The sequence below is a fragment of the Panthera leo genome, chromosome C2 (genome assembly GCF_018350215.1).
Source record: "Panthera leo isolate Ple1 chromosome C2, P.leo_Ple1_pat1.1, whole genome shotgun sequence".
Taxonomy (NCBI): domain Eukaryota; kingdom Metazoa; phylum Chordata; class Mammalia; order Carnivora; family Felidae; genus Panthera; species Panthera leo.
In genome coordinates, this window is record NC_056687.1 from 74,721,166 (window position 1) to 74,746,630 (window position 25,465).

The 25,465-nt window shown below is 40.4% G+C and overlaps 1 protein-coding gene across 5 annotated transcripts in view; it reads left to right on the top strand.

Moving 5' to 3' along the window:
• Positions 1-2,068: 2,068 nt before the first annotated feature.
• The window catches only part of LOC122230084 (probable cation-transporting ATPase 13A5), a 74,309-nt gene continuing 50,912 nt past the window's right edge, over positions 2,069-25,465 (top strand). For 2 of the 5 annotated variants that reach the window (XM_042955754.1, XM_042955755.1), the window contains exons 1-6: positions 2,069-2,263; positions 11,193-11,265; positions 12,050-12,178; positions 19,340-19,510; positions 21,682-21,839; positions 24,567-24,755. In XM_042955754.1, coding sequence (XP_042811688.1) covers positions 2,093-2,263; positions 11,193-11,265; positions 12,050-12,178; positions 19,340-19,510; positions 21,682-21,839; positions 24,567-24,755 — 891 coding nt within the window. In that variant the 5' untranslated portion in view covers positions 2,069-2,092. Of the gene's footprint in view, positions 2,264-10,168; positions 11,266-11,461; positions 11,605-12,049; positions 12,179-19,339; positions 19,511-19,793; positions 20,014-21,681; positions 21,840-24,566; positions 24,756-25,465 lie in introns of those variants that run through there. The other 3 variants (XM_042955757.1, XM_042955756.1, XM_042955758.1) reach the window with 3 other exon arrangements.

Below are 25,465 nucleotides of genomic sequence, written 5' to 3' on the forward strand. Positions count from 1 at the left end.
CTGTCTCAAAAATAAATAAATGTTAAAAAAAAAAAAAAAGGTCAGAGATGAAGTGTGTTTTAAGAGACTGAATTCTCCATTGTAGGTAAATAATGTTTAGAAAGGTAAATCGTTAGATTTTGATATTGATAAAACATTTTTCAAAATTCAAAATAAATAAGAATAATCAATTTTTGACAGGCTCTGAGTGCTTAAAATAATTTTGCTTCCACCATAGCACATGCTATGTGCTTGACACTGACTCCACTGAAACTGAGTTCTAAGTGAATTCATAAATATTAGAGATCATTGTGTGTTGTAAAAAATGATTTAAAAAGTCGATAAAATGACATCATCTGTTTTTTCTTCCAAGATTTTATTTAAGTTCAAGTTAGTTAACATGTCCTGCGTTATTGGTTTCAGAAGCAGAATGTAGTGATTTATCATTTACATACAACACCCAGCGCTCGTCACAAATGCCCTCCTTGATGCCCTTCACCCATTCGACCCAACCCCCCATATACCTCCCTTCAGCAACCCTCCATTTGTTCTCTATAGTTAAGTCTCTCATGGTTTGCCTCCCTCTCTGTTTTTATTTTATTTTTCCTTCACTTCCCCTGTGTTCCTCTGTTTTCTTTCTTAAATTCCACATATGAGTAAAATCATATGGTATTTGTCTTTCTAAGCATATACTTATTTGCTTAGTATAATACACTCTAGTTCCATCCACGTTGTTGCGAATGACAAGATTTCATTCTTTTTTGGTGGCTGAGTAATGTTCCATTATATACATAGACCTCCCATGTTCTTTATCCATTCATCAGTCAATGGACATTTGGGTTATTTATATAATTTGGCTATTGTTAATAGTGCTGCATAAATATTGGGGTGCATGTGCCCCTTCAAATCAGTATTTTTTTTGTATCCTTTGAATGAATACCTGGTAGTACAATTGCTAGATCATAGGATAGTTCCATTTTTAACTTTTTGAGGAGCTTCTATGCTGTTTTATAGAGTGTCTGTACCAGTTTGCATTCCCATCAACAGTGTAAGAGGGTTCCCCCTTCTCTGTATCCTTGCTAGCATCCATTGTTTCCTGAGTTGTTAATTTTAGCCGTTCTGACAGGTGTGAGGTGGTACCTGGTATCTGGCAGTGGTTTTGATTTGTATTTCCCTGATGATGAGTGATGTTGAGCATTTTTTTCACGTGTCTGTTAGCCATTTGAATGCCTTCTTTGGAGAAATGTCTGTTCATGTCTTCTGCCCATTTCTTCACTGGATTATTTTTGGGAGGTTGAGTTTGATAAGTTATTTATAGACTTTGGATACTAGCCCTTTGTCTTATATGTCATTTGCAAATATCTTCTCCCATTCTGTAGGTTGTCTTTTTAGTTTTGTTGATTATTTCCCTTGGTGTACAGAAGCTTTTTTTCTTGATGAAGTGCCAATAGTTCTTTTTTGCTTTCATGTCCCTTGCCTCTGGAGATGTATCTGGTAAGAAGTTGCTGTGGCCAAGATCAAAGAAGTTGCTGCCTATGTTCTCCTCTAGCATTTTGATGGTTTCCTGTCTCACAGTTAGGCTTTTCATCCATTTTGAATTTATTTTTGTGTATGGTGTAAAAAAGTGGTCCAGTTTCATTCTTTTGCTTATTGCCATCCAATTTTCCCAACACCATTTGCTGGAGAGATTGTCTTCTTTCCATTGGATAGTCTTTCCTGATTTGTTGAAGATTAGCTACCCTATAGTTGTGGGTCCATTTCTGGGTTCTCTATTCTGATCCATTGATCTATGTGTCTGTTTTTGTGCCAGTACCATACTGTCTTGATGATTACAGCTTTGTAATATAGCTTGAAGTCTGGAATTGTTTTACTTTTCTTTTTCAACATGACTTTTTGATACTGAGGGTTTTGGTGGTTCCACACAAATTTTAGAATTGTTTGTTCTTGCTTTGTGACAAAATGCTGGTGGTATGTTGATAGGGATTGCATTGGATGTACAGATTGCTTTGGGTAGTTTAGACATTTTAACAATATTTGCTCTTCTAATCCATAAGCATGGAAATTTTCTCCATTTCTTTGTTTCTTCTTCAATTTCTTTGAAATGATGTGATCCATGCAAGTGACACACATGCTGTTTTTGTACTTGCAGGTTTTAAATCCATTCTACGTGTTCCAAGCCTTTACCCTAACTTTGTGGCTGTCTCAAGGTTACATAGAATACTCTGTGGCCATCATCATCTTGTCTATTATCTCCATTGTCTTAAGTGTGTATGATTTGCGACAGGTAAGAGCTAAAATCACATTTGGGTTCTATTAAGCTTATGGTGCACAAGAAGCAAAGCCTATGGGTTTTCCACTGACAGCAAGGAGTAGCTTTGTGAAACTTAAGTCATAAAGCAAAAAAAACAAGGGCTTACTAAATGTGAGAACTCAGGAGGAGATCTTCAGAAATAGCAGGTAGATGTAAATGTCTTTGCAAACCCGGATTTATCGACTGAAGGCTGACCCGCATACAGTGTTCAGAAGGACTCCGAGGCTGTATCTGAGTATGGTGGGAAAGAATGCTTTGATGGATTAATGATGACAGCATACCTTTCCATCATTGTTCATCTCATAGCTATTTAAATTTTTTTAAATGTTTTAACTTATTTTTGAGACAGAGACAGAGCATGAACAGGGGACGGTCAGAAAGAGAGGGAGACACAGAATCTGAAGCAAACTCCAGGCTCCGAGCTGTCAGCACAGAGCCCGACATGGGGCTTGAAGTCGCAGACTGTGAGATCATGACCTGAGCTGAAGTCAGATGCTTAACCGACTGAGCCACCCAGGCGCCCCATCTTGTAGCGATTTAAAGTCTTCCTTTTTAAAAAATAGTCTTCTTTTTTAAGTTTATTTATTTTGAGAGAGAGCAAGTGAGCATGAGCAGGGAAGGGGAAGAGAGAGGGGGAGAGAGAGAATTCCAATAAGGCAACATGGGTCTTGATCTCATGAAATACTAGATCATGACCTGAGTTGAAATCAAGATTCAGACGCAGCTGACTGAGCCATCCAGGTGCCCCAAAATAATCAGTCTTCTAAATGAGATAGCAGTGCATTCTGAAATAGAATTTTGCTGAATATTACTTATAACTCCACAGTCCCTGCAAGTCTCAGCCCCCACAGTATCTTTCTAGAAAACGTTTGGCTACTTTGCTTAAGAATCATCAGCCTGAAAATCAGGAGGCAACCCCAAAAACGATGTCTCACTGTATTTTCTGTATGTTTTTGAAAACTTGACTATGGAATTAGCTTTGTAGAGATGGGGCTGGGGGCTGGGCATTGTTACGGTACACTGTGTCAGCCTGTCAACTCTACTGCACTGTTGAAACTGCCTAGTCTCAAGTTTCATCCTTCATCTCCAGGGAAAAAAACTAAGATCCAGGGAGCTTGTTCCAAATCAGAGTTTGGTTTTGTGACAGAGTCAGAGCTTCTGGCTCCTCATAAAATGAAATTCTGCCACATGTGCGATATTTCCTTAGCATAAGGCACTTTCCAAAGTAGTGTCACAGCTGGGAATGAAAGTCAAACACAAGTGTTGAGAAGGGAGATGAGTTCTCGATGTCCACACAGTGAGCACTGGGCACAAGTCAGAAAGGCAGACGTGGGGCCTTTACATAAGCCTAACTGAAAGGGAGCTTTCATTCCTATTCCATTTCAGTGGCTCAACAATATTAAATCTAATATCGGCTCGTTATCTGGTTTTAGATCCTACAAATTTTGAGTTATGAAGTCCTTGATGAGAAATGAAAGACAATAGATATGTAAAGAGTTAGGAAACAGGATCTAAAAATGAAAAGTTAGATGAATGGAGATACTTTGAGCTGGAGACCAGGCTACTAGGACTTTGTTTTGTTTCTGGTTTTCTGCCTTTTTAAAAAGTGAGTACCTAGGTGTGTTTTTTCACAAACTAATTTATATCCCAAAGATGTGAAGAGTGACCAGCAACTTGCCTGGCTGCCGAGGCCTGGGGGAGAGTAACTGTCTTTCTGGTGAACTCTGGGCCTTTGAGCAAAAGCATGACCATAGACACCAAGACAATAAAGATCTGACTATTCTGCTGAGTCTCAATAGAAAAGTAGAGTGTCCTAAGCTTTTACCTTAGTCATTTGATAAAGGTATGTAATGTGAAGCCAGCAGATAGAATTTCTAGTTTCTGGGTTTTGAGAAATCTTTCCTTAATAGAATATCTGATTTGATACGTGCAAGCCATTCATACACTTTCTGGCTTAAGTCACACATCAGTGAATACAGCCCTTCTCGCATGTCGTTCCTTCCACTGGGGCGACATCTACGCACAGTCACCCGGATATATCGTCATAAACCATCCAAGTGTTCGCAGGAAAAACACAGAACTCTCTGAGGCCTTTTGGGAGGGAGAACTTATCTAGTCAGATTGAAAACCTCCCCCTTACCTCTCCTGTTTGTGTTACTTGGTGCTGTTATAATCAGTTTCCTCATCTGTAGAAGGTGTGTATGTGTGTGGGCACGTGGGTGTGTGTTGGTGTTAGAGTTGAGCGAATTAAATGAAACAATCACTTTGAATACTTATATTTCTGGTACATAGTAGGCACTTAGTAAAATGTTAGTTCTTGTTATCATTGATATTGCTGTTGCTGTTTTTATTATTAAAAGTTAGGGAAAGTTGGCAAGGGACAGATGGGAGGGGGAGGGGGTACAGAGATTGAAGAGAACAGGAGGCAGCATGGGACCATCGGGACAGGGCTGGTAACAACTGCTGGTTCACTCATATGAGCCCGAGGACTCTGTTTTCCTTGGGCTCACTTTCCTCAGCTATATACATGGTGGAGGTTATACCCTACTTTTTTAGGTCTCACCATTTTAGGATTCTATCATTTTGCCAGGGCCACTGACAAGGAATGAAAAAAAGCCCTTGAAAACTTTAGAATGCTAGTAAGAAATTTTCTGGCCACTGGAAATCTGAGAGCATGTGCTGCAAACTGGAGTTAATTCCTATTGGACCCTAATAGTGTTCACTTGGACTTTAGTCCTAAACTACTCAAGTCAGGATGTGTATGAAGAATAGAAACCTGTCTAAATTACCCTAATCATCAAAGGGATATGTACTATAAATATGTACCAGTAGCTCATAGGACCCAAAGACATGAAGTACAGTGGACTTTAATGGAGCCTGTACCCATGAACTTGGGTTACTCTCTCCAGCCTCGTATTCCCTGACAAGCATGAAAGTAGTACACATATTTTGGGGCAAGCACTGCAACCCCCCTCCTCTTAGAACTCTGGCAGCCTGCAACTAGTTTGCTCTAGGTGGCTCTCTCTTTCCACTGGCACACATAGTTGGAACGGGGGTATTTGACCCAGCGGAAGCCAGTCCATCAGCAGGAATGATGCCCATATATCTTTTAGCCTGGGATCCAAGCCTAAGACTTGAAGCTATCTGTCATGCTCTGTCAGGAATGTGATCTGAAAAGTGATGCTAGGACCAGGGTGGCAACCCTTGATCCTTGTGTGTGGACAGCAGAGAAAAAAACTTGCACAAAGAACGAACCAAATACACAGAGACACAGAGGTGAGCCATATGGAGCCCAGCAGAAAGGGAGAGGGCAGAGAGACAGAGACCGAATGAATAACCTACTCTTCATAGCATTTCCTGCTCTTGTTTGAAGCCTTTGGGAGCTCTGGCTTCACTTCCCACCTTAGGTTAGTGAGATGTCCCTGCATCTTCACAATTTCTCATCTGCTTAAACCAGTTTAACCAATTTCTGTTGCCTGTAATCAATGGGTCCTAAGTAAATGTGGTGTTACCACTTGATGTGTTACACCCCTTACAATATTTCCACATATTTCCCCTGACTTAAATACATACTTCCCATCTACATGTTTATGACAAATTTCAGTCTCTCCTCAAGTTCCTTTACACTATTTTTTTTCATTTGGAACGTAGGTATAACTGTCTTTAAGGAAACAGAAAAGAAATATAGAGATTCCTGTGTGGGAGTTGGGAAGGGTTACAGAGAAAAGAGGTTTGATTCAATACTCTAGAGGGCAATGTTTCAGTGAGAGAATTAGTCAAGATTCCTAAGCTCCTGACCCATTAAGTCAAAATATCCAAGGTAACAAGAGGAATCTGTGCTTTTTCACAGTTTCATAACAGGTGCTTGTCATGCATTCTGAAAGCTTAAGAGCTGTTGTTCCAGAGGAATCCACCAAAAGACAAATTCAAGCACTAAGATCCCCAATACATATATTTATTTATTTATTTATTTATTTATGTCATCATTAGCTAAATATATATTTCATTTTTTCTCCTCTATAAGATGCAGAGAAATACAAGTTTATGTGGAGATTTACTTATGTATTTGTTAATTTGTTTCAATAAAACAGGAACATACTTTGTACATTAATCTGGAACTTGCATTTGTCACTTTACAATAAATATAACGGCTATCTACCAAGTAAATAAATAATTCTAAATCACGTTTAAAAATAACGGTGTGAAATTCCATGGTATATCATAATTTGTTCAGCCATTCGTTTATTTCTAGAAAATAGGGGGCTTCCTTTCCAATTTTTGCCACCACAAGTATGCTGAATTACACACAACTACAATATAGATGTGTCCTTACATATGAGTGTTTGCATTTGTTTTTAGTAAAATAATCAAAAGCCAGGTTGCTGAATCAAAAGGTATGTATATTTTGGATGTTAATAGATCCTGCGATATTTATTATTTTCTTAAATAAAATAACAGCAACATATGAGAGTATCCATTTCTCCAGATCCTCACCAGTGTTATATATTGATGTTTAAATTTTTTTTAGTCTAATGTATTTTAAAAAAATTGTGTCCCAATGATGTTTTAATTTATATTCCACTAATTATTAGTGAGATTAGATACATTTTCCTCCAAAAGATATATGCATTTTTGTTTTCTATTTATTGTCTCTTTATATCCATCATCCATGTGGAAAAGTTTTCTTTCTTAGTCTATCATTTTTCCTCTGACTTGACTTTTGTCAGATATTTTAAAATGTGTGCAGTCAAATATGTTTCTCTTTTTTCTGGGTTTCTGCCTTTCTTGTTTTGCTGCTCAAGTGCTCTTCTAAAAGTAGGCATGCTCTGTTCTATTTGTAATTTTCTCAATATTTATTTTAAAATCTTTAATGAATCTTAAATATTCAGGTTCTACATCTTAAAATCCCTACATGTCTTTGTTTAAAATAGTAACTGACCTGGGAACTTCACTTGATGGCAGAACTGCAAAAGCTTTAACAAGGAGACATTAATTCCATTAGCAGTTAATATTTGGGGTTTTTTCCAAGTTTTATTGATTTATTTTGAGAGAGAGACAGTGCGAGGGGGGAGGGACAGAGAGAGAGAAATACAGAGAATCCCAAGCAGAGTCTAAGCTGTCAGCACAGAGCTTGATGGGGCACTTGAACCCACAAAACCGTGACATCATAACCTGAGCCGAAACCAAGAGTCGGACTGTTAACTGACTGAGCCACCCAGGTGCCCTTGCAGTTAATATTTGTTAACAAAAGCTTATCAGACCCAAACTCTAAGGGATCTTGTAACATTATACAAAACGGGCCAGTTGCCTGAAACTATTTTTGCAGTTTAAATCACAAATGCTCACCAATCAATATTTCTTTAGCACAATTTGTAACGGGCTCCCCCCGTCTGTGACAGATGTGCTTGTGTGGGGCATGGCAGCCTCTAAAATGATACGCATGTGGTTGTGGTGTCCTCCCACCACCTGAGACGGAGGGATGGGGACAATCAGGGAGGTGAAGTGACTTGCTCGGTAATCGTGGCTATAGATCCCAGCCCCGGGTTTCCTGATTCTACATCAAGTACTTCACACTGTCCCACGGAGCAAAATCTCAAAGAGACCTATGCGTTTCCTTGCAGCAGTAAACGATTGATAATTTTATTACGAAAATATTTGGGAAAGGGGCTGCTAGAAATGGAAGGAGCATCTACTGTCATTTACAAATCATGCTAAAGATATAACAGCTTTTGAAAATTGCAAGAGGGGAGGTGTTTGCAGGAGTGGAATAAACTATCTTTCTGCATCTACTGTGGCCCCAAATCATGCAGCAAAGAGAGAGGCACCTTGCCTACGCCAAGAAACACCCTCGGCAGCCCCTCTCTAACAAGTTTGGTGTAGGTATGAGTGTAAATTGAGCTGGCACTCAACTGTATTTACACTGAGCCGTGTTGCATACTCTATTGCTGGCTCCACAGGCGGCCACTAGAGATAGCACTGAGAGTATCTGACCCATGGTGCTTTGCCTTTAGCCATGACTGAGCTGGGCTCAAAAGACACCTGAGTTAGTGCCCTCATTACTCATCTCTGGAGGAAATCCAGCCACAGCAAACACAAGGACACACAGCAACAGATGCCGGAATAATAACAATATGCAAATTAGCCTTGGAAACTGATCCTGGTCCCACTAAACCGGGACTGGAGAAACCAGAGGGGGCCTAATGAAAATCAGGCAACGAGCTTCCAAATCACGGCAAGCATCATAGCACCTGCTTTCTCCTAGCTGGTTGGTTGTCATAGAAACCTGTGTTTGTAGAGTTTCTGGGTACATTAGCTCAGAGAGGAAGCTTATATTATCCTTCTCCAGTGTTGTCGGGAGACGTGGAACAATTCAGTTCTATTAAGTAAATGTTTGCTGAGGGCCTACTATGTGACAGACTCCAGGGGTACATAGATGAGTGTTTGGCTCTTTGAACCACCTGCCTCACACAGGAGACCTGACAAGAAAACGCCTGTAATGGAATTGGTCATACACTAATACAGGCGGAAACACAGGGAGCAGAACAATGAATTCTTTCTGAGATGTTAGAGACTTATGGAGTGGCGGTGACGTTTGAGCCAGACTTTATGTGAAGGATTAGGAGTTTGCTGGTAGAAAACCTGGGTGAGCATTCCAGGTAATAGCTTGAACGAAGGCATGGAAGCATGGCAGGTTTCGCAGAATGCTAAGCCTGATGAATAAATCCAGCTTGATGCCATAATGATTTTTGAGAGGGCATTTTGAACTTATACTTCACTTCCAAATGTGTTGATTATCATCCTCTTAAGCTAGGGTGAAATTCTCATGGCAGTGGCTAGAAGAGTTTGCTAAGCAAGAAAGTAACTTAAAGAAATTTATAACAAAGGAAGGTTATTTATCTTCTTAAAGGAAAAAAGCTATTTTCAAACACTTTAGGGGAACATATTCATCAACAGAAAAGGCTTTAGAGTCAGATAAACCCAGGTTTTACTGTCAATCTTAATACTTAGTAAGTAAATGATTGAAGACAAGTTACTTTAACATTTCCAAGACCCTGGTTTGTTTTTGTTTTTTGTTTTTTGTTTCTTTTTGGTCATTTTATTTTGTTATATGTACATTGGAGACAATAACATCATAGGATTATTTTGAGGAGAAAAAAAAAATCAAGCAATACATTTCAAGTGCTTACAACAGTGCCTGGCACGTAGGAGTTGCTTACTGTTTTAAACTGCCTAATAATAATAATACTGTGAGCCATTTATAAACCCCAGGTTATTTCTTCTATGAAGTCTTAGGGGCTTTGACTAAATCTCTGATATGCAAAACATATCCGTATCAGACATGTTGAGTTTTGAAGGAGCTTGAAAATGATTCAATTCAATGTCATTTGTTTACAGAAAGAACAAGTAACATAAAGTGAAATTTCTTATATACAGGTACATGGCTGGTTAGTGGGTAAACTTGACCCACGACTCAGGAGTCCTGAATGAATCCAGTGTTCTTGTCCCAGAACCACGGCTGACTTTCTCGCTACTACCCATCAGTAAAATGGATGCCCCAATAGGGAAGCCTCAGAAAGTCAAGTTAGGGCAATGACTATGTACCTAACAAACAGCAGTAGCATTTCTTCCATTCAGTTGTTCCAAATGATTGAAGTGTTGCCTTTCCTAAAAAAAATGGAGTAAATAAGAAATTGTTCTGTATAAATAGAAACACCAAATTTATTAATTTCTCTCAAGAGGAAAATTGTGTAATTGTGTGTAATGTTTATCTGGTGACATTGGCTACCTTAAAAATCATCAAGAGGGCAGATAAAAATAATTTACCCTATCATCTAAAAGGGAAAGTTTTATACTTGAATTAGGTTAAGCTATGTTTAAAGTACTGTTGACGGTATTCAGATCTCTTCTACTTAGAAGTATCCAAGTAAGTGACGTCCATACAGAAGGAGGCAGTGCCTTCCAGGGATGCCTCTGCCAATGGCGTCGCCTACAGTCAGTGTATGGAACTGTGTGGACAATTTGCCCTCACTCCTCTGCCTTCCTGTCTCCTGAGTTATCCCAGTAGATGCTGCCTTCGCTTCTCCAGGCTGCTTCCATTTCCTCCACTTAGCCCAGGGTGGTATCTCAGTGAATTCCACCCTAAGCAAATCTTCCAAGGGGATGCATTAGACAAAACAATGCTGTTTTTGCAACAGCAACTTTCTTATTAATCATTAACCCTTGCTGAGCTCTTACCATCGTAATGAGTAATATCCAAAGGGATAACTAAGAGAAGCATTACTTAAATTTTGAAAACCCTCTAGAAGAGGTACTGTTAATATCTCCACTTTCAGATGAGGAAAAGGGAGTTAACTAAGCTGAATAATGCCTAAGGGGAAGCACTAGGGTTCTGGAGCATCATGGCTTCAGTCTCCAGACTGACCCAATAGGAAAATCCACCAGTTTGTAAAGGAGGGGATAAAATTCCACGTAAAATCAAAACATAACTCAAATATTCCCAGGCTTTTACAATGGAAAGATCAAATTCATTTTTGTTGTTTTATAGACAGGAAAACGGGTACCGAGAGGGAACCTAATCTGTTCATGGTCTTGTTCTTCCCTTGTGTCATTGTGCGCCCTTAAGAAGTACAACCTCGGGGGCTTAGCGTTGGTCCTTGGGGACAGTGGTTGTGCATTATGTTTCCTGGAATTGAAATAGCACTAAACTAATTACCATATTTGTTGCTATAAGTCGGGGGTTGGCTGCAGTAGGAATTGGGGCAGGGAAGCAGAAACGCTAGAGTGTGAGCCTTTGCCCAAGGAAGTTTTGCTGTGTGACAGGCTTGGTATTTACAGTATTGAGATCATGTGGTTTTCCGGTTATGGACTATCTGATACTTAAACGTTGACTTTGAATTGGTAGCAATCAGTGAAGCTGCACAACCTTGTGGAGGATCACAACAAAGTCCAGGTTACAGTCATGGTAAAGGACAAAGGTACGTGATATGTTCTGCCATCTTCAGCATCCTGATATTTCAGAGTGGAACCAGTCCCATTTGTTATCGATTATTAGTTGAGGAGAAAACCTCTTCTGATGAAACCCAGGACGGAGGCTAAAGTAAGGTAAATAAGACTTTTAAGATGACAAACTTAAGGAGGAAAGGTCAGGCAAACGCTGACCTGCTTTTCCAGGACCCAGACGGTGAGCACCTCACTGAATTTTGTACCCTGAGTACCTTGCATGCCTCCTCCTGATTGAACCATTTTGACCCAGTGTCTGAGTCACTTCCAATTCCCTCTGCCTTCCCATATTTCACTCGCTGGAATGTTACTGGGTAAGCTTTCTTGAGGCGTTTTGATTTCCCCAACTAATGATCCCAAACAGACCTTGAATTCTAACACTTCAATCTGTTATCCAGAATCCAGACCCGAAGAATGCTTGTAAATGGTATTTGCTCTGACTTACCCTGGGTTGGGGTGGCCATGGCTCTCTGTAAGGAGCAGGGAGCTGCAGCCCAGAGTAGCAGAAACTGGCTGGGTGGTTCATCCCAACAAGTGCCCTCCTCCCAGTGCTCATCCCAAGTGCCCTCCTCAATGCCCATCACCCACTTTCCCCTCCCCTGCAACCCCCATCAACCCTCAGTTTGTTCTCAGTATTTAAGAGTCTCTTGTGGTTTGCCTCCCTCCCTCTCTGTAACTTTTTTAAATTTTTTTCCCCTTCCCCCATTCTTAAGTAAAAACAGGAAAAGGTCAGCCAGTCACGGGAACTTTGTTGTGTAGGTTTGCAGAAGCTGGAATCCCATCTCTTGGTTCCTGGGGATACTCTTATTCTTCCAGGAAAAACTTCATTGCCATGTGATGCTATCCTGATTGATGGAAGCTGTGTGGTGACTGAAGGCATGCTCACAGGTAGGCCATTGCCATGGAGCTGCTTCTTTCCTGTCCAACATCTCGGCCAAGAGCAAAGCAGATCAACATATCCTTACCTGCCTGATATTAAGATATTGAAAGATAGGTGAGGTAGACACGGCTAGGCTATTCATGCAGGTGAAGACTCCATAAATGCAAACGGGATAAAATGTATCCCGTTTATATAATGTATACCCGTAATAAAAGAATCAAATGATAATAAATACAAAATTAGAAGAAAAGTCTAATATATGTGATTGGTTAATTTCCTGATGCGTGGGGTGAATAAGATCGTTTGGTTCAGAGGACGGTGAGAGAATAGACTACTTGATGCACGATGTCTTCATAAACATGAGCATGGTTTACACACCTATCCAAACAGAACACAACCGGAAACCAACAACTCTTATAATTGGCAGGATGCAGAGATTTTATACAGCCCTGCTCTCTGTAGATGGAAAACGGAGCCCCAGTTTTTGCTGGAAGAGTATTGAGTTGAACCTTCAGGAAAGTCAGTGTAACATTCTGTTCTTTAGAATTGTGTTTCCAGTTGATCCGACCAAGCAGAAAGCCAGTTTTCTTGTAACAACGATTTGAACTGTCGTCCTTGCTCTCATTTGCGCTTTGTAAAGTTCACTTGAATTTGTGTAATTAGGAAGGCACTATTTAGAAAATATTCTTTAGGCAAAAACCAAAACACATGGGACATCATGATGAGAGAAGAAACTATACAACAACACAAAAATAGAAAGAATGTGTCTTTCGTGCTTACAAATTGTTGTATTTTTCTGTTCCCAAGTTGCTAAAGACAGGAAAACACACACACACACCTTTTTAATATCACCTAAATGTAAAGAGAATCATCGATTCCTAAATTGTTCAACACAAGCAGATTTCACATTAAAAATGGGTCTGCTTAATTTAAAATTGAGACAAGGAAATGTAGTAAACATAACTATGCTCGGTATAATTACAAAATGCCCCTTTAGTGTGTTGAAATCGAACTGCCTTATAATGATAGTGATGAGGATTTGCATACTGATGATATCTTTCATCCGGAATGTTGCCATAGCACCCAACGTGCAAACCTCATGCCCAAGAAAAACTGGCCTCCTAAACCAAAGACAGCAACTGTCTCACATTTCCCAGCAGCCTGCCAGTGAAGAATGGCTTCTCTCATTGGTGACAGAGCATGGCTGTGAGAAAAAAGGGAAGGAGAGATCGCAGTGTTTACTCCGCTGGGTCTACTGACTGGGGTGCTTGGTTCTTGCCTTACTTCTGAGGAAAACTCAGAGAAAGAAATGGTAGAGTTGGCAAACAAAGCTGCCTTTCAATGTGCAAAACTGACCTAAAATGATCTTAAGCAGTGAGTGGCTTTTCTTAGGTCTACTTCTAGAAAAAGAAGGTCACCAGCATTAATATCTGTGTAAACTATGTACTGGTAAAAATCCGTTTTAGAGACAGACACATAAAATAGAAATATACTTCTTTCTCATTGTTTTCTTTGGAAAGATCTAAGACCATCATACTCTAAATACTTTATTACATAGTCTACATAGATCTGCCCACTCACGTATACATTTGTAAAAAGGATCCTGATTGAACAATAAGATTATGCTTAGATTCCTGAAACTGCATATGTCTTCCTCGAGCATTTGTCCAAGAATGTGACTCAGGTTTTTTTTTTGTTTGTTTTTTTGGGTTTTTTTGTTTTTTTTTTTTTTTGTCCCATGTGCAAACCAGTCTTTCGTATATATAGAGGTCTTTATTTAGAAGAGAATTAGCAAATACTCCAAACATCTTTAGAGCAATGAATGTTTTATAAATAATTTTTATATCTCACTTCATCATAGGATAAACAAATTAGGAATTATTATAATGCCCAATTTACAAATGAGGAAATGCAGGTGAGAAGGGACCAGACTGCCCAGCTAGCCAGTATCAGGGCTGGAGGTGGTATTTTTTGCTCCCAGACGTGAGGGGCCACCGGAGTGAGGAGGAAGCAGATTCTAAGAGGGGTAGAGCTGACATTCCTTGTGCCTCCTCATCTTTTTCTCTCCACTGGGTAGTCCTGCCCATAACACACGTCCATTGTAGGGTCTTCTTCATCCTCCTCTCCTTAGCCTCGTCCTACTGCCATAAGCTCAACTATGCAAGAAACGTAATCGTATAACTACACTTACTTTTTAATTTTTGCTCCAAATCTTGCCATCCTTGAAAGTAAGCAGTGTTGCAAAGTATCTGGTCCAAGTCAGACAGTTGTCCCCACCAGTTGGCAGGTCTCCTGACTCAAGTCTGGCTACTTGAAGTTGTGCAAGGCACTGGGGAGGTGGGTCTGTCTAGGGCAGCCCTCCTTTCGGTTGCTTCCACTCTGCTCTGGGCTTGAGAAATGTCCCAAGCCTATCTCCCTGTAAAAGGAGGCCTACTGATGCCTCTTTCTCTGTTTTCACAAACTTCTAGGGTCTTTCCTTACCTTACTTTTGTGCCGGCCCCTTCTCTCAAGTACACACAACATCTAAGCTTCCTTTGGATTTTCTTCCAACTCCCAATCTAGGGATTTTTATGTAGCTAGAAAAGTAGTGGAGGGAAGGCAGGTGAACGGGAAAGCTTTGTTCTTATTCTCATGTAGTCTCTAAAATTCATGGTCAAACTTACGAATGATGTGTAAAACCCAGAAGCCAGCTATCAACTTCTCTATCCTTTCTGCCTCTGGAGGCAATGGGCTCCTTCAAGATCTAGCTCCTCATAAAGTGGTCAAGAGGCAAAAGGGGGACATTATGTGGGGGAAATTATGTTAATGCCTGGAAACTTTCTTTTGGCACAAAAGCTAATTTTTCTTATTTCTTATATGTATTAGGCACTATGCTGATATTTTACGTGTATTATTTCATTCAACCTATGAATCTATAAGGTGGGAGAATCTGAGGGCCAGAAAGGATAAGTAATTGGCCTAAAGTCACACAGCTTAAAAGTGGTAGAGTTGCTATTTGGATTCATTTGTTTATTCATTCATTCATTCCACAAATGTATATTAGCTCCTATTCCAGAATGCTCTACTATGTGCTAGGGATACAACAGTGAACAAGGCAGATAATAATCTGTCTTCATAGAGGTGATGTTCTAGTGGGGACAAAGAAAACATGAAAATAGGTAAATGACATAAATTTCCAATGCTTATAAATTCTATGAAGAAGCGAAAACACTCAAACCCAGGCCTTTTGACCTGGGAGCCTATGCTTGAAACTACTGCTCCCTCATTCTCTTAGAGGTGATTATGGCAGAGAGTGGCAGGATTCATTCACTCTGCCACAATCCCCTCCTTCTCCCTCTACTCACAGAATCAGCGATGTATTTGAAACGTGTGTGTGTGGTGGGGGGGAAGTATGCAGAGATCCCAGTTGGGTACACAGAAATTTTCCTAAGTGGTGATTTCCCATTTACATCCTGTCCGACAAGCTTATAATGAGTTAATGAGTCTTTTCCCTCTTCCTTTTTCCTTTCCTCCAGTCTCTCACTTCTCCTTTTCTTTCAGTTATTCATTTGCCCATCCACTTATTCAGTAAAGGTTCAGAAATGCCTCCTCTGCGCCAGGCACTATGTTGTGTGCTGGAGTCACCAAGACAAATGAGAGATGGCCACTGCCCTTACACAGCTCACAGTCTAATGGCCCCAGAAGTAGAAACAAAGAAGGGCATGGCATTTCAAACACTGCTTCCATGCAGAGGCACTGGCTCACTGGGGACAAGGGAGAGTATCCCGCTTCACAGCACCAGGACTTCCGGGTCCTAGAAGCCAGGTGAAGTGGATGATGAATGTTTTTCCTTGTGAAACACTCTCCGGGCTACTTAGAACTCCATAGATTTGTAGGCAAATTGTCCTTTCTTGAGATTCCAAGAAAGGCCAAGCATGAGGCTCCTTATTAATATGTGAGTAGTGTAAAAGAGACTTGAAAGTCATTTCTGTGTAAAATCATATCTGATTTGAATGTTATCTTTGGAACATTATCTCCAAATGGCTTCCATCCCTGGTTGATTGAATGTCTGCCTGCCACGAATGTCATTGGTTGTGTGTGCAGAAACTATCCACTAATATTAGTCTATGAATATATAATGGATTAATATTCAGTGATTCATAGGCATAAAAACATTAGAAATCATCTCTAAGTATCTGCTTTCACAAAGGTAGATTTCAAAACAATGTGTTATGATGATTTGGAGATTTGTCAAAATGTCCTATCCCTTTTCCAAAGCCACTTAGACCACAAGTGGTAAATCCAAACAAAGGATAAATATCAAACAAAGGCTAAATATCATAATTTTTAAAGACAGTGAGTTAGGGACAATGCCTGGCTAAAGGAATTTCCTGAGATTTTTCAAGATCACTAATAAAAATTGTATGGCTTCTTGCACCTTAGGATATAAAAAATGCACCATGTAGAAAACTGGTTGTTGAAAAACCAATCATAGGAAAACCTGGGCAGTTGTTTTTATTCAGTTCATCCAGGCATTCAGCAAAAATAAGTCTTTTCAACCTATCACATACCAGCAAGGAAAATGAGGAATATAAAAAGTTATATATGTCAAAGTCCTTGCCACCAGTTATTACTTAGGAGAGATAGAACCTAGATTTTGTAACTATAATCAGTAGAATACTATTTCCAAATTAGAAATATGACATGTTATTTTGCTAATTGAACATTTAGCAAAAGACTGATGGAATTTTAAATTCATTCTAATGCTTTTTAAATCTGGGAGTGAGGAAGTTATTAGCACTTTTATTTTTATCTCTGAAATGTATCCTTTTGAACTCTGAGCTAATTTTCTTTGTATCTTAAATACCCTGTCTTCCCACCATCAGGGGAAGTAGAGGAATGGTATCATGTAAGAATACATATATATATATGTATAACAGGATATGCAAGTGGCTTAGATTAGCTGGAGTGTGTAGGAAAAAGAGCCAGTGATGCTCAGATTGTGGTGGCTTTGAAAATCTACCAAAAGAGTTTGCACTTGAGACCCCTCCAAAACTTACCCTATGTATCTCTTCATCCGGCTATTTACCTATATTCTTTACCAGATCTTTTAACAAACTGGTAAATGTAAGTATTTCCCTGAGTTCTATAAGCTGCTCTAGCAAATGAATTGAACCCAAGAAGGGGATTATGGGAACCTCGGATTTATTAGTCAGAAGCACAGTTGACAATGTGGGTTTGCAATTAGCATCTGAGGTGGCATGGGAGCAGTCCTGTGGGACTGAGTCCTTAACCTGTGGGATCTGATGCTATATCTAGAATTGAATTGAATTGAATTGAGTTGAATTGAATTGAATTGTAGGACAACCAGCTAGTGTCACGGAACTGCTCGTTGTGGGAAAATCCCCATCCATACGGCATCAAGAGTGTGTGAGTGCAGTAGTAGCCTCATAGCAAAGGAGACACATAGGAGGAAGGACTGGAGGTCTTTTCCAACTCAAGAGGTCAAGGCATATTGTGGGTGAGATACTTTTTCATAAAAAAGAAATATTAGTTCTACCATAGACTCAAATTATTATTATTAAAATGGTTTTCATGTCAAGGAGCCAATTATAGGTAATCCATTGGTAAGGCAGCCACCACTAGATAGTGATTGCTAGTGAAGCCCTTGGGACCCAAACGCAAGAGTCCAAGAGTTACTTGGTGAGACATACTCATGGAGAAAAGCAGTTAGGAATTGGGGAATCAGACCATGAGAGGGCAGAGCACGGGAAGAGGAGGAATCAAAGGTGATTCCGAGACTGTAAACCTGTCACTCAGCAAAAGGATGATACCACAAAGAAAAAGGAGGATGTTTAGTGGTAAAAATATTAGTACGGAGGTGCCTGGATGGCTCAGTCAGTTAAGCATCCGACTATTGATTGTGGCTCAGGTCATGATCTCCCGGTTTGTGAGTTCAAGGCCCGCATTGGGCTTTCAGCGCAGAGCCTGTTTGGGATTCTCTCTCTCCTTCTCTCTCTGACCCCCCCCCCCCACTCTGTCTCTCAAAAATAAATAAAATAAAAATCAAACAAAATATTAGTATGGATTTTAGGTATGTGGACTTAGGGATGCTAGTGGGATATCCAGGTTGGGATGAACAGCCCACCATTGGGAAACATAGAACAAAAGCACAGGAGAGAGGAAATGAAGATTAGACATTATCGATCTAGCTATTTAATTAATTGTTAATTAACACTTTAATTGTTAATTAATTATGTATTAATGAGAATGGAGCTGAGATCATCCAGAAAGAAAAAAGAGAGGCCCTGTCTTGTTATATTGGTTTTTATCTTTCACTGCAAGCTCCACAAAGATCATGAAGAACATTTAAGAGGTTTTATGAAGGCATAATTTCTCATTCATCTCTGTACTTCTAGGACCGCTTACCTCTACCCTTACACTCAATGTCCCAAACATTCTCAACCATTTTTAGTGCCAAGGGCACAGCATGATCTTTCACTTCTTCCAAGAACAATTTCCTTTCCACCTTGATCTAGTTGGCCTCATTTCCTTTTGAGTTGTCATTTATTAGTTGTTCTGGAAATGTTTCTTGGTCCTCTGGGTTAGATCTTCAGATCACCCAGTAATACTACCAAAATCCTTACTTTATTGTACTTTAATCATTTATTTACTGCTATTTACTGGCTTGACTCCCTGGGCTTTCTGAGGGAGGGATTTCTGTCTTCATTATTTTAAGCACCTAGAACAGTGCCTGGCACAAAATAAGCACTTAAAAATATTTGTCAAGTGAATGGATGAATGGGTTGATAAATAAATGAGAGGCAAATAACAATAGCTATATACTTGCTTTATAGCTCCTTAATTACCTAGCATAAATTTGGGCTTAAAGAACACTTGAGGGGACAATTAGGTGACAACTATCTTTGTTAAAATGGCCTGCTTTTTAAATTACGATAGCAAACCATGCAGACCAGGTATGGAAAATATAGGTGGACCTTAAATAAATATGTAAAATATAACCAAGTACACCACTGCTTGCATCGCCAGCATCCTTGAGAAATCATCTGACCCAGGAAATGGGCATTAAGACCTGAATAGCTATGGTTTGTATACTGTCTCAAAACTGTCAAGCACCAACTCTGAATACCTGAGTTCACACAGAATCAACAAAACACAATCTTCTTTAGGAGAAAGCGTACCTGTCACAAAGACGCCACTGCCCCATACGGAGAACACCGTGGCCTGGAAATCCCACAGCTTGGAGGACTATCGGAAACATGTCCTTTTCTGTGGGACAGAAGTTATCCAGGTCAAGCCGTCTGGGCAGGGGCCAGTGAGAGCAGTTGTTTTGCAAACAGGTTAGTAGATTCCACTTTTGTAAATGTAGTCCCTGCTTAGAGGTGGGGGAGTTGGATTGGGGAAATTTGGTTTAGGATTATGGAGTTTGCCACCTTCTGGTAATAACAGTCATACTTGTTTCTAGTCAGATCCTTATTTATTCTAAGTTGCCACCATTTCCAACCTCACTGGTTCATTGTTAAAACCCTTGTCTAAGATGAAATACATTGATGATACAGAGATGAAATACATTGCCTCAAAGGCAAGACTGTGTTCTTGTTTGTTTGTTTTTTATGTCCCCAGGCTTCTTTCCTTTTCCCTCTATACCAACTCTAAGTGATTCCCAAGAAAAAAGTTCCAACCATTATCACCTGAGGACTTTCTCCTTTCAAACTGCTGCTTGCTGGGCTGTTATTTCCAGGTCCCTGCTGGATGCCTCCCTCTGGGTTCCCTACAGACACTTCAAAGTCAAGGCATCGAAAGGACTTCTCCTCTTTCTGTCGACAGCATCACCATCTAGCCGGTCTGTCCACATCACCTTTAGCTTCCCACTTTCTCCCGTACCAAGTAGGACACCACATCCTATCAATTCTACAAATACCTTCTGAGTCTTGTCTCCCTTTCCTTCATCCCCACAGTTGGTGTTTTGTCCAGGCCTTTCATCATCTCTTGTCTAACCATTGCAACAGAAATATTCTCTTGACTGTTCCCTTTCAGCTTTTGCCTCAAATACTTTGCCTTGTCTTTTGTTCCACCTCCCCTTGGATCTGCCACCAAGTCATATTTCTAAAGCAGATTTTGAAGCAGTTTACACACACCATGCTCAAAAAGTTTTCAAGACTACTAATCTTACTCCCGGTCTTTCACAGGACATCACACAGCCAACACTACCCCTGACCTGTGTTTCTGCCAGCCACATATGCACAGATCCAAAACCCACCTTGAACTTTGTTGTCTCTATGTGTTAGCCTATGATTCAATTGTTCTACCTGATTTTTTTAAATTAAAAATATCAAGTTTTGCTTCAAAGGGGTCAGTGGGCATGAGCTAATGAATGGAAATCATGGGAACCACCTTATCTGAGCTTGTAAAATGCTGAGGCAACAAGTTAGAGAAAACTCTGCTCTTTTTCTCCAAAGCCTACAAAGCCATGTTTGAGGAGACTATATGTTTACCAAGCAGTGGGATTAAGGCGTGTTTCATACAACAGTGGTTCATATCTAGTAGCCCCCCCTTTTGTTGCCAATAACTTAGATTTTAATGAAGATCTACTAAGTGCCATGCCCTGAGGGCTAAAGAAAAAAATTAGGAGACATTCCTTACCCTTAAAGAGGATTGTGGTCTGGTGCAGGAAACAGTGTGGAGTTAGAGCTAACTAAACACAGAGCAATGATAGATGTCACATGATTAAGTGTTACAGGGACCCCAAAGAGGGGGAGAAATTATTTTTGATAGGAAGTGTGGGAGTAGAACTCTGAAAATATTTATTTGATGAGGCGGCATTTTGAGCCAAGCCTGATAGGATGGGAAAGATTTAGCCAGTCCTAGCAGAAAGCTAAAAAAACATGCTAATCTATTTCTGCAAAACACAAAAGAAGGACTGCCTTGGGGTTTTCTGAGAGCAGCGAGCAGTAAAGAGATAAGTCTAGCAACACAGGAGTATACTGAGGGTTGACAGGATCTGGAATGCCGTGCCTAGAAATTTTAACTTTATTGCAAAAAATCAGGGGTTCTGGAAGGTGTTTGGGCATAAGAATGACATGATCAGAGGTATATGTGTTTAAGAAATTAGTTGTTTTGTGCTTTCCTTTTGTCTTCATTTTCTATTATTTTCAACACATACTTGAGCTTTAATGTCTTCTCTTAGCAGCTCGTCTTCTCTGGTGACTGTGTCTGTCAGTCCTCAGTCTTCTTTTCCTCAATCTTATGCATGAGTGAGGAGCTTCACTGTGTGAGCCATTGTAGCACTGACTTCCAGAGCAAGAGAAATTGAACAAGGTTAAGTGAATACCACTTATTGTTCCTAGTGACTTGTAGGGATAATAAATGTAAATATACTGTTTGCAGTGATGTCTTCATCCCATATTCAGATGACACTATTAACCAATCCTTAATTCAATGCAAATCATTTTGGGTGTCGTGGTAAACTGTATTAAAGGAACTTACTCCACCTGTGATTACCTTCATGCAGGTTACAATACTGCCAAAGGGGACTTGGTGAGATCCATCCTCTATCCCCGACCTCTGAACTTCAAGCTATACAATGATGCCTTCAAGTTCATAGTGTTCCTGGCCTTCCTTGGCATTGTGGGTTTCTTCTATGCCCTTGGTGTATATATGTACCATGGAGTAAGTACTGGGGGTAAGGCTTTTTAATGACATAGCTTTTTCAAGGATCCTCACCTAACTCAAAAGGGTTGGATAAGGTTCTCTCTTAGCCCCATCATTCTGTGGATCAGTTCTGTCCAATAGAACTTTCTTAGATGATGGAACTATTCTATACCTACATGGTCCAGTTTGGTAGCCCTTAACTACATGTGCTTATTGAACACTTGAACCGTGGCTAGTGTGACCAAGGAAATGAATTTTCAGTTTTACTTCATTTTAATTAGTTTTAATTAATTTAAGTAATTTAGTGATTTGATTATTTAGTTAATTTAAATTCAAGTCGCCATATGTAGCTAGTGAAAATTATATTGGATGGCACAGCTATGAAAAGTTGCAAAGTTCATGACTTCTTTCACCACTTGGATGCGAATGAGAGGTTACTTCATGTGTGGCATTGGTAATACCGAAGCCCAAACATCCTCAGAGGAAATAGGTGTTTCTCAAGTCTGATAGAATGGAGAGGATTTAGTCAATCAGATCAGGGAGGAGAAAGGGCATGTTAGTTGGAGTGAGAAAAGGACAAAGGAAGAAATGCAGATGGGTCTTCTGGAACCAGCAAGCAACTGAGAGATTAAGTCTAGCAAGGTAAAATGGGTCACATTGAAGGGGATCTTGAATGCCGTGCTTAGAAATTTGGATTATTTGAGAATGCTGAGATATTTGAGTGTGTACATTGTCTAAGGCATACCCAACATACCATGTACCCAGTGAGTTTTTCTATGTTTTGTTAGGTTCTAAAATAGAACTGACTGTCCACTTTTACAGAACTATATGCTGCACGGATCCCCACTTCCTTTTAAACTTCATAGTGGTCTGGTTTTGGTTTGTTTGAACATTTCTCTTAATAGTTGTGATGGCTGAAGGAAGGGTTCTCACAAATGACCTCTGAGGTCCTTTCTGGTCCTGAGAGTGTGATTCTTTTGTGAACTGTGTAATCTCTTCTTTAAGACATACTGGGATGTTAGCAATGTGGGCTCATTGGGAAGAAGAAAAAAAAATGTAAATAAAAGGGTCCAAACATAGGTATGAAACTGGGTATGGGTGACTTAATTACAATGCCCAAATTTAGTGCATTCTATGTGTGTGTTGTCGGGGAGAGGGGTAAATATTGATGGACAGAGTGACGAGAATTTCCAGGCAATGTTCACTCTCGTACTTGAGCTCTGGGTAGTCATTTCAGTCTGATATAAGCCTTCAGGCAGCATTTCTAGGTCAGGCAAAGGCAAAGGAGGCCAGGACATATTGGCACCCCTAGAATGGACCCTGGAAAGAGCTGGGCAGACTGTTAAAGCAAGTGGGACTGGAACTTGAGGCACTGTGCCAGTTTCATCTGGGGAGCAGGAGCATTGAGCAGGAAAACAAGCAAAAGGCCCTCTTCTGTGGACCAGGAAGCACCCACAGTGATTCGGAATGAAGATTTCCCGGGTAGAACTCAACATCTAATACACACCAAAGCAGCGATACTAATTGTAGACCCCACCTTCTTGTGGGTCATAACCTGTGACCCTGCTGGCTTCCTTCATCTGTACTGTCTCAGGAATAGACAGAGCTGAGTCCTCAGTGTCAACACTTTGTGGCTGTGGTTGGGAAAAACAGAGAACGCTGGATTTTGTGACAATCTGAGATTGGACCAATGATGTATCTAGCAGCCTTTGATATTGAACTTGAATCTGTATTCCCAGTACTCAGAAGAGGACTTTAGTGGCTAAAATTACGGTTAATTTCATAAAAATCTAGGGTAAGGCCATTAATTTCTAGAGAAGGTGAAAAATAAAACAAGCCATGCTGTGATTTGATCTAGGCCCTATTCTTATCAGCCATGTGAATTTCTGTGGACCCGCCTGGGATCTTGACTCTATGAGAATTGACTGGATACTATGAGATACTGGTCACATATTTGTGCCCCCCGAGTGGGACAGCCTAGGGTTCAGATCCTCACCATTTAACTAGCAGATGGCTTGGGGAAGTTATTTTAATATTTTAAGCCTTGGTTTCTTTATCTGTTAAATGGAGAAAATAACAGTGTTTACATCCTAAGGTTGTTGTGAGGAGTAACTAAATCATTTATGTAGCCTAATCCAGCTCTCGCCCCAGAATGTGTGCAGTGAGAACAAGCTATTTTTACTATGGACTTTCCTTTAGCAGACTCTTGGTCATCATTTTTATCAGGTTACCATTCATTTAATAGTTCCTGTGTCAGAAACTGTGCTAGGCTCTATATCTAGAGATGAATAAGATGAACTTGCAAAGGACTTCAAAGATGTATAAGCCAAGCTGCTGCACCCAAGCGGTTTGGAAGCGACTGGGGGAGATTTATAACCCAACTGTCAAGCCCGTGTGTGAAATGTTACAACTCAAAAATGGTCTCAGTGCCTGGGGAGTCTAAGAGGGTGTGTTATGATGAGCAGAGGAAGGATGGTACTCTGGGTGGAGGGAATACCAAGCAAAGAGAAACAGTCAAAAAGGGCAGGGTGGACATAGAAAAGGGATCAGAGTTTCTTTTGTGCACAATGGGAGACAACTTGTCTGTTCCTTAAGCACACCCAAGAGATCTCTCAGCCCCACGGAGAGAGCAGCTCTCTTTAAATATTTTGAGCTTCTAGAACTCTTGGAGTGCTGCAGGAGATGGTGCTAGAAAGGGTGCCGCCCTGTGCTGCTAGGCTAACCTCCATGTCCCTCCCTCCCTAGGTTTCTCCAAGAGACACGGCAACCATGGCCCTGCTTCTCCTCACCGTGACTGTCCCTCCTGTGCTACCAGCTGCCCTGACCACAGGAATCGTGTATGCACAAAAGAGGCTGAAGAAAAAGAAAATCTTCTGTATTTCCCCACAGAGAATCAATATGTGTGGACAAATAAACCTCGTGTGCTTTGACAAAGTATGATCTAAACTTTCCTGATTGGAGGTTGATTTCAAGGCAGAGCAGAGCTGGGAAAGGCCTCCAAATGAATGCCTGGTTCACTGCTCTCATTTTACATATAGGAACACTGAGGCCAGAGAAGGTCACACAGTGGGCTAGTGGTGAGACCATGCTCTACAAGCCCACTGTACAGAGTCCTAAGGAAGTGGTTTAGCTATATCACATCATAAATTTCTTCCCTATGAAATTTAATATTTTTTGCCCGTATTCGGTTTCAAAACAATCTCTTATTGTAATAACTTCTATGACTGACTGGCTTTTTCAGGCAAAAAAATTTGTGAGGAACATTTCTGTTTCCTGAAATACTTTGTCCTGTGTTTAATTGAAAATATTCCATTTTTCTCCTCTGCTTCTTTTAAGGAAAGGGAGGGAGGGGACAGTGCCTGTGTTAATGCACTCAGTCCCTCCTTTCTCCTTTGACCCCCAGGTTATCAGGACTCAGGACTAGAAGAATGTTGTCCTGTAACTGTTTAGGGTTCTGGAGGTAGCAGGGGAGAAGTATGTCCAAATGGGAAGGATTGCTGCTCTGGGACAGGTCTAAAACCTCTTTCTGTGACTCTCCTGTGGGGGTCCTGTGTCCCTGGAGGGACCTCAGCCTCATCCACCTGCTGTTCAGATCCTGCCCTCTGCTTGGGCAGGCCAATTTAATTGTTGTAACACAGTGGGCC